This window comes from Camelus ferus, chromosome 11 (assembly GCF_009834535.1).
Source record: "Camelus ferus isolate YT-003-E chromosome 11, BCGSAC_Cfer_1.0, whole genome shotgun sequence".
NCBI classification, from domain to species: domain Eukaryota; kingdom Metazoa; phylum Chordata; class Mammalia; order Artiodactyla; family Camelidae; genus Camelus; species Camelus ferus.
The window spans coordinates 12,948,110-12,957,869 of NC_045706.1; the positions used below are offsets into that span (position 1 = coordinate 12,948,110).

The window sequence follows — 9,760 nt, forward strand, 5'->3', positions numbered from 1 at the left end:
GACATGGACAATTAAGTTTTAACAACAAAATTAGCAGAACAACTGGATGTTCTGGAAGTTGAGATCTCCTCACTTAGTCTCTTCCCCCCGGCCCCCTCCGAGGGAGTTTTCCTGTGGGCTGCCCGGAAGATTGTCCGTTTTGTCTTACAGGTGTTCTGAGTTGCTCTGCAGAGAACAGCTTCTTCCAGATTAATTGTTGAGGCTGAATTACACCTAGTGCTAAAATTCTGTTGAGTAAATCTCAAAATGACTGTAAAAATGCTGCTGAGTAATTCTCAATTCTCTCAAAGAATTAATTGCCTTCTAACATCTGCCTCCAGTTGCAAACACCTATGATTTTAAGAGACTTAGCATAAAATATATCATTTCTGCGTGGAGAACCAAATTGCTTTTGGTGCTCTGTAATTTTTTTAAACATCTTTCAGTAGTCTCTGCAGTACTTGTGTTTCCTTTTATTTTTGTATAGTGGAGTAGAGGAGAATTTTAAAATTTATTCAAATAAAAGTTGCCAACTACTAAATGTAATTTCAGATCTGGGATAAATTGACTCCTGAAACCTGATAATTGCTTTTCATTTGAAATATACTTTGCCATATAACTATATGAAAAGTAGCACACTAAATTCTTTGTGATTTCCCATGTTAAAAGAGAGTTAAAAGTATATAATATAGTAAATTTAAAGAAAAATCTTTTAAAATTTTAAAGTATTGTTCTGAAAATGAAAATGCAAATGCAGATATTTTTACATGGCAGCCTTCTTGAGGAGCCAGTGTTATATAGAGTGAATTTTGTGGAAGATTTTATGTCACTTAAAATATTTTTTAAAATAACATTCACATTTAATAGTTAGGTCTCAGTGGAATTTCCATGTTAATTTTAAAGTTGTACAAAATTACACAAAAGCTTTCAAAAAAGTCACCAAAAAAGGTATCACACACATTTTCAGAATCTTTGCCTGAGCTAAAATCAATCCTAGCTCATGCTTTATCATTGACTTTGCTGGTGAGAATGGTCCAGTTTCCTGAGCCTTTCTGGGCCAGTGTATTTTGGAATCTGTAAATGGGCACAGTCCAGCTTACACTAGAGGAATAAAAGAGCTGAGACAAGACTCCGTAGCGTGCACTGTGGTCCGGGGTGTAACCTGTGCACTCAGGTGCCTGTGCCGCAGTTACTCCATCAAAGGAAACATGGCTCAGTGTGGACACAGACGTCCTTGCCCAGCCATTGTTGCCTCTGTTCAAAAGGAATTCTTGTTAATCTTGACGGAAAATCAGCATCTAGAAACTGATGTCAAATTTTCAACCACGCGGTATTCTGTTGTTTAACAGTGTTATTGTTCACAATTTAAAATTATATCTATTTTTCCCTCAAACAGAAGCTGACCTAAATTGGCAAACTAGTTTATTCTTTGAGCTAAAATGGAGTTTTAAAAAGTACACAAATCCAAAAGAAATTAGCTTTGTTCTACCTTCATTATATTTAACAGTATTAGAATTAATAATAATATAGAAAGTTTCACCTTATGTTTTAAACATTATTTTGGGAAATTTTGGACAGTTGTGTTAAAATATCCTGAAAAATAGGGTATCTGAGAGAAACAATAAAAACTACCTTGGTTGTAATGCCGCTGTTGTTCACTGCTGTAGTAACTGTACAAAGGGCTTAGGGGTAGAAAAAAAGTAAGACTTCTTGTTTTTCCACAAGGAAAAATATAAAACTGATTTTCTCTTTGGAGTTTTCCCAGGAAACGACTTTATAAAGACAAAATTTAAATCTTTCCGTTTTCTGTCCTTGAAGGTGGTAAATATGATTGCAGCTTTATCCATTTTCATTGTAAATGAAACAGAGTTCAGACCGTCCGGCTGTGCGTCATCTGTTGGACGGCTGCCACAGACTAATGCAGGCGTCCCACTGGGAGACCAGAGAAGAACTACACTTTGATTCACCAGATTGTGTTAAATAGTCCAGCTGTTGCGATTTGAAAGATAGTTACCTCAGAAGTGAAATAGAAATGAACTTGGCATTTATGCTTCAAAACCATTTTTATACTGTTTGGCAATCAGCTTTTCAGAGGTAGCATTTTATAAAATAACTCTCACCGCTTAAAAGTTTCATTCACTGTAATGTTTAAAATGTCCCACCTTTATATTATCAGTAAAATTAAGCTTGAGTGATATGCAAAATTTGCATGAAATAAGCATTTTCCCCCTTCATTTCATGAGCTTTGATTGTATTCAATTGAGCTCAGAACCATGTCTATTAGGGCTCTTTTGGGCATTAGTTAATTTGAATTGCAGCCGAAATGTTAGCTAGAATGTTGTTGAATATAATTGGACCTTGGAAAGTTGATTTTGAAAGGAATTTCATTGAATGCAAACAATGATGTGCTTTTTAAAAATTAGAATGCCACACTTTCATCTCTTGTAACATAGTCTGAGAAATCACCGAGTCCTTTTATTATAAAGTTCAACTTTGGCAATACCGTTTGCAATTGTTCTGATTCTTCTGGTACCAGTACCAGTTGGAGTCAGGTTTTTCCTTTTACCAGCATGTGGCCCCATCTGCCCAGGCCCCACCTTCTGGCTCTCTTGCAGTTGGAGAAAAGTAGCTGCTTTCTAAAAGGGCAACCAAGTTGTGCTGGGCATTAGACTTCATGGAGTGCCGTAGACTGGTGTATTGTCTCCTAGCTTTTATTTTGCTTTTTGGCATTTCTTTTTGTCTTGAAATAGCAAATGATCTAAAATGACCCATGAAAATATTTATTTGAAAGGATCAAAAATGCCTACTGGTATGTTGTGGTAAGGAAAAAAAATACTGGACAGGAAATCAAGACTCTACAATTTTAGTCCTGTGTCTGCTGTTAACAAATTGTGTGCCCTTGGACAAATCATTTAATCTGCTATTCCTTGGTGTCTTCATCTGACAAATGAAAAGGTGGGGCTGGTTCATGTCAGCAATCCCTCTCAGCCTGAACATTCATGATTTTAGCCTTTCTTTATATCACCTATAAATTTTAGTTTTACTTGGAGATTTTGTAGCATACGGGAGAAGGTCTGCCATACCTTTCATGAGTCTTGATTTTAATTCCTTATTATGGTCATTGCTCTTAGATGAAGAACTAAAGTAGAAAAATTGAACAGAACAATAGTATACTGCAGTTCCTATTGGATTGTTGCATTTGAGTGCCTGGGATTTTTAGCTTGGGGGAGAAACTTCAGATTAACCTTCTAGAACCTGCCACTAGAGCAAGCTGCCTACAGCAAGAGCTTGGGTTCTTGGCACCATCACTGATGGGGGCTTTTCTCATAAGATGAGACTGGAGCTAGAATGAGGCCTAGGGGGAAGGCCCCTCACTCCAGAAGCAGCCGTGGGCAGCTCCCCCTGGGAACCAGGAATGGGCCTAATGATATCAAACAAGGAGAAGCTAGCTGTAAGTCACAAAGGAAAAAAACCAAGGGATAGCTTGAAGGGATGGACTTTATAGATCTGAAAGATGCAGCTGAAAACAGGAACTCAGCAAGAATCAGTTAAGTCTACAGCTATACCATCCTGAACGTGCCTGATCTCGCAGAATTAGCCTGTGGCATCCATATCGTGTTTCTAGAAGATGTCTTTGGTAAATAGCTGTGTGGTATTAGGGAAAAATAGGAACAGGGAGATAGGAGCTTCTGATTCTTGTTCTGGCTCTGCCACTGATGAGCTGGATGATTTTAGGTCAGGCTCTTCCGCACTCCAAACCTTATTTTCCTTATCTGTAAAAGGACAGTTGGATGGGATGATTGTCATAGTCCCTTTTAGTCGTAACCCTTTGAGATTCCAAGTCAGTGGTCATTATCTTTAAGAAACCAGTTACTCTGACTCTCAACATGTAGATTCAGAGAAATTTCCCACTGTGCCACATTCAGTGACAGTCAGAGGAATTTCAAATTGTAGCCAGTAGTTGACTTAATAGATCAATCTGCAGTGGAGATGCTTACTTCAGGAAAGAACCACCATTCTCTGGACTGAGACAGTTCCAGGATAATTTCAGCCTGGCGACACAAAGTTTCTGAGTTTGCAGTTTAATCATCATCTGTTTGTTGCTGTTGTGGAGCCCTGAGAGCACTTCCTGGAAGTTTTCAGCCTCCAGCTGATGAAGAAAGCATTGTTAGGATGTGTTCACCACCCCTTCACCTGCAGACACACATGGGCATGAAAGCATCTGGGGTAGTTCTACCAAAAGTGATGAAGGTCAGTATGGGTTGATGGAAGTTGCTCACCTAGAATGAGAGGGATGCTTCCTTTGCATGCGTAGAGCAGACTGGCTGGCTTGTTTTAGCCTGGGAACCTCACCTGCAGACTTTGTTGTGGCTTTGACTGTAACAGCTTAGCTAGCCTGGAACTTCATTTCCTAGAATTCCCTTGTCCATTTGTTTCCAGGTTAGGGTTGGCCACAGGAGAAATTTGGAAGGTGGAAGTGACATAGTATTTTTTTAAAAAAACGCTCCAAAGGTCTGCATAGGGCAGGCGCTGTTACAGCTCGTGCACACTGTCACTGAGTTGGCATGCGGCAGCAGCTGGCCCACAGCTCCCCCACATCCCCCATCTCCTCCTCCAGCTTCCTCAAATCCTGGGCCAGGAGCATGTGCAATTCCTTGTGGAAGGGCTCAAGTTCATCCTGCAGCTCATCTGCATCATCAGGATTAGAGATTCTGAAAGCCAGATGCAGCTCTGGTTTGTCCTCAGCCTCTTGCCACTTTTCACCCATCTTCCTCTTCAGCTGCAAGAACCGCTGACTTCAGGCCCAGCATCATACACAAAGGCAGCAGACTCACACAGACTGCCTAACTCGCTCTCTCCATTGCCTGAGGTCTGATTCCTGTACTAAATCCCTGACACCATTTATGGTGCTTCTGCTTCTCTGACCACACCCTAATGGATATAGTCTTTTCAGGGGTTGCCTGGATCAGAGAAAGTGAAGCCAGGTACCACTGGGGAAACTACATCCCATGTTGATCCCCAGGGCATAGTAAGAGATATCTTGAGAAGTGGATCCTTGGCCAAGGTAGATGGACAGTGTCGTGGTGTTTTCTGATGACAAAGGTGTTGTCAAGTCCAGGCAGAAATAAAGGAATCTGTCCTCACAACAGTATAGCTTTCCTCTCGGGCTCCTGGTTATCTCTTTGCTTTTACCCCTTCCAAAAAAGACAGTTATGTGTTAGGCATTTATCGATGATGATTGAGTCATACAGTACAACTGGACAGCCCTAAGGAGTGGTTTTCAAGCATTTGGACAGATCTCACGGTACTAGACAGAAGGTGATACAAATGTGGTCATTGGGTTTGAGTTTTTGTTACCTGTGGCTGGATCATGCAGGCTGCTTTGCCAATCATTTGTTCTAGTTGCTTTTGTTATATAAGAGAGACCTCCAGCTCTACTCACCCCAGAGCTTTGGTCTCTGCGTGTTCATTCTGAGCCTTTCACGCACAGTTAGCTCATTTGTTTATTCCACGAATGAGTCTGCACTGGGTGCTGGCGTATAACTGAACAAAGCTGAACAGTCTGTCTCGTGGACGCTTATGTTTTACTTGAAGAGGTAGACGGTGAACAACTGATTGCCAGCATTTAATTATAACCGTGGTAAGTCCAACAAGGGAGAAGTGTTAGGTGGTAAGAGTGTTTAACTAGCAGATGTGACCTAGGGGTCTGGAAATAGTGGAAGTCAACTCCTGGGAAGGGACTGGTAGAGCAATGGGCAGAGCCTGGCCAGTACATATCCTGACATCCAAGGGTGGGGGTGTGACGGGGCGTGCTGGTTCATGGTCAGCATCCTAGCATTTGTCAAGAAGACCAGATAAGTCTGAATAGCTTCTGCTCTGCCTACTACACACCCCTCAACCTTCAGGCACCAGGTCAGCAGTCTGGTACCTTCAGGTGTTAGCTCCTAACTTCTGAGAGGCCTGCATGCCGACAGCCTAATTTCCTGACTCAAGAGAAGAGTGTCTCAGGACATCTCTGTTTCCACAAGAAAACTGTCTCCTATTCACCTTGAGAAGCAATAGCTTCTTACATCAGAAGAGAAGAGAGGAAACCTCAGTGGGAAAAGACTGCTTTTGAAATTCAGTAAGAAATTTCTCAAGAAACAAGATTCTCCTTTTTAGAAAAAGTATATGGTAACTTAACATTTTAACTTATTCTCTGGGTTCTCCCATCTGCCCATGTTCCTTCCCTCACCCCTCCTAGGTCTGACCAGAGTTCTTCTTGCCAGTAATCCATCAGGGATGGGGGTGATTTATTTTCCTCCTTAACGCAGTCTCCTTTGAGCTAATCTGCAAGCACATGTACCCAGGGACACAAAGGCAGGGGTTGACTGGCTCCTTCCAGCTAAGCTGGGGTGGGACGGAAGTCCAGGGGCCGGCAGGCAGTGAGAGGTACGCACAGAGTATCCTGAGAAGAGTGTGTAATTAAGCAGGTAGGTGCATTTGGCTTTTTAACACTTCCCGCAGTTAATTGCTCTGACTTTTTCCACCTTTCTTCTGGCCTTTGCTCCTAATATGTAATCTAATAGCTGCTTTTTTTTTTTTTAATGGCTGGCAACTCAAAGACCACTTTTTGCATGGTGATTAGACTTAGAACATTTTAGATTTTTTGCTCATCTGAATCCTCAATTTGTTCAGTTTTATCAGGAATAGGGAAGACAAATATTTTCTCTCTCTGCTTTTAATTTCTCTGTTTAACTGTTCATCCCCCAGGCCTCCCAGTAACACTGGACGCAGGAGACAGTGCATTGGCCGTGCAAAGCAAGCTGAGCCAGTTGTAGTTTTAGATCCTGTTTCCACATATGAATCCCAAACCAAAGACCAGGGCGCTGAAAAAGATCCAGCTCAACACAAGGATGATGGTGAAATTAAACCAGAATACAAAGAAGACAGCGTTGAAAAAATAAGAGATACAGACAGCTCCAACTGCTGATCCATGAACCCGAAGGCTGACATGTTTAGAAGTCCTTCTTAATAAGCACATGATTGGCTTTGGTGTGTTGGCAAGGGCTACAGACATTGTTCTTGTCACTGTATTCAGAATATAGGTTCTTTTCTGATGTCACTTTTGTAAGTAATTCACCCATAAATTATAAGTAAGCTATACACGTTCTTTGTAGGGTTTTTTTTTTTTTTTTGATCTTTATAGGGATAAGGTTTTTTTCTGATTACTGTATTATGTGTGACTTCTCTTAGAAGGTTACAGAAAATGCAGATGCTGATATCTTCTTAGGTAATGTGCATACCACTAATCAAATGTCATGCTGAACGTCTGCAGCACTTGTGGATAATTGGCTAAACAGAACTGACCGGCTTAAGGTGATTTAAAAAGCCCCCAGAGAAGCTTCTGTTTTGGGTCGGATCCTTTTTTGGAGAAATTGCAGTAGCATGGAAATCGCTAGGCACTGTGGCATACAAATGACTTTCTTGGATATACTGAGATAAGCTTACAATTCAGGAGCTGGCATCAAACTAGTAGTCCCATACTCAATGTTAATTACACACATTATTAACTATGGGATGAAAAATACATGCTCTTGATTGTGTCTAAAACCGCCCAAGGACTTTGGAGGGAATGCTTTAGTGGCCTGAGTGCAGAACTGAGTGAAAGTCCAAACCTTGAATTTAGAGTCTTATCTTGGTAGACCGTGTGCTCTGTGCTATGAGCTAACTGCGTTTTCCCATGTACTCATGTGGCACGAGCACCATATTTTATCAGAGTTCTTATACACAGTGATGATAAGTGACAAGCATACAATTTCCTGCCTCACTGCTGTTCTACATTACACAGGTTTGTTGTTGTTTTTTAAAAAAAGAAATTAAGTGGTAGTTAGTCTCTAAAAATACAATGTTTCAGTCTACCACAGTGAATAAAGAGAAATGTAATCAGGGATTTAAAAAAACTTATGCAGCTTTTCAAAGTTGATTGTTTCAAAATTGGTGTTTATTTAAAATAAGTGGTAATGTACTTGACTGCATTTTTTTTTATGACAATGATTCAGTAATGGTAATTTTACTATTAAAGAAAGTGAAAGGTTTAGTTTTGTTAGCATGGCTCAGCATGAAGCTGTCAGGTGTTTCTCACCTAAGGGCAAAAGAAAATGATAGTAATAATTGCAGTAGTTGTATTGTGTTTTATTTTTGCACGTATGCTAAGGATAGGCTTGGAAAGGTGGATAGGCAGGCAACTGTACTTCCTAAATTGGGAGATAATTATCTTTCTGTAGGTTCGTTATGCTTGACTGTTTCCATGTTCTTCCAGTGTTGATTTCACAGTTACAGTTTATTCATAGGGAATTAAAGTGTAATGGTTTTCAACTGTGACTTCCTCTAATTGAATAATACTGCTCTATGATACACTTACTACAAACTGCGTTAATTCACTTAAACCAGTTCTGTTATGCTGTGATTTGAACTCTCCTCACCACACTTATTAAAAAGCGCCAACGGTTTCCCATTAAAGGTCGGTTGTGGTTATTTACATCTTTGGTTTAGTTCTCCAAACGTGACGTTCTTTAATAAGAAACTTGGATAAGACTTCATAACGTTCGTAATTTTTTAATGATCCACAAAATGGTTTATTTGAGGAGTTTTATTGTTTCTTCCTGCTTTCTGCATTCATATGTCTGTTACCAGTCTGCTGGCATGTGTGTTACACACATTTAGGAAGATGAAAATACATACACTTGTCACTCCAGTTCATCACGCACCCTTTCCAGGGCAAGGAGTTGGCCATTTGGTGAAATACACTAGCCGGACCAGGCAGCAGTTAGTCACTGGATTTGAAAGTGTTCTTGCCTTTTCGGAGCTGCTTATTCCTTCACCATGATCACAAAGCATTTAAAATTAATTCATAAAATTAATTCTAACACCCTTTTGTATCTGAGCTAGTCTCATATACACTCCTCACCTACAGTGGCGTGAGCAGTTGATCAGTCCTGTGGAAATCCTGATTGGCAAGAGTTAACAGGGCTAAGGCCACCCAGCCTTGATTGGCCTGAGTAAAGAAGATGGGTGCTTTGGCTCTGGCTGCTCACAGTAATTCCTCCTTCCTTACCTTTTTTGTTAACAGTAAAATGTTTGTTCGAAATGGAGCAGTACAGGCAAAGATTGTTAATTTTCCTCCCAGACCATTTTTAGGTTGTATGTCAGGTAATGATAGTCTGTGTCACAGAATCTTAAAAACAAAGTGGATGATTTTTGTAAGTGCACACTGTGCATGTTTAATCACCTTCATGATAAAGGAACAACTTCAGCTTATACGGCAGGAAGTTGTGGAGAATGGATAACCATCCGTCATCATCACTGACCTGAAGAGGATCACCAAGCAGGCCTTGCTGAAGGACTGGATTTTGTGTGGTTTCCTCTGAGCACTAACACTCCCCAGTCCCACTGCCATTGTCCAGTATGGTGTATGACGAGCTGCTTTCATCTCTTGTCCGTGTAATATTATATGTTCTATATCTATTACTATATATTCTTTTCCATATATGTAGAGAGGAAAAATCGATAAATAGAAACTGCTTATCACTTTCAGAAATTTAAAATGCTCCATGTCCCTTGTGACCCCAATCCTCAAGTGAGCAAACGGTGAATAGGCTGCGCTCCATGTTGACTTGGTTGAGGTAATAAATCACCTCTTTGGTTAACTGAATTTAGTTATTAACTTAGTTGCACATTTTTCCTCTGGTTTCATTCATTTACTTATAATTTGTATCACAATTCCAGTGCATACTCTCCT

The 9,760-nt window shown here is 40.3% G+C and overlaps 1 protein-coding gene across 4 annotated transcripts in view; it reads left to right on the top strand.

The window, feature by feature from the left end:
* Window positions 1-9,760, top strand: part of HSPA12A (heat shock protein family A (Hsp70) member 12A) — a 272,940-nt gene that overhangs the window by 82,215 nt on the left and 180,965 nt on the right. For 2 of the 4 annotated variants that reach the window (XM_014558206.2, XM_006183472.3), the window contains one exon: window positions 6,733-8,481. The exons of the other annotated variants lie outside the window; for them this stretch is intronic. In XM_014558206.2, coding sequence (XP_014413692.2) covers window positions 6,733-6,952 — 220 coding nt within the window. In that variant the 3' untranslated portion in view covers window positions 6,953-8,481. Of the gene's footprint in view, window positions 1-6,732; window positions 8,482-9,760 lie in introns of those variants that run through there. 4 annotated transcript variants of the gene reach the window in all.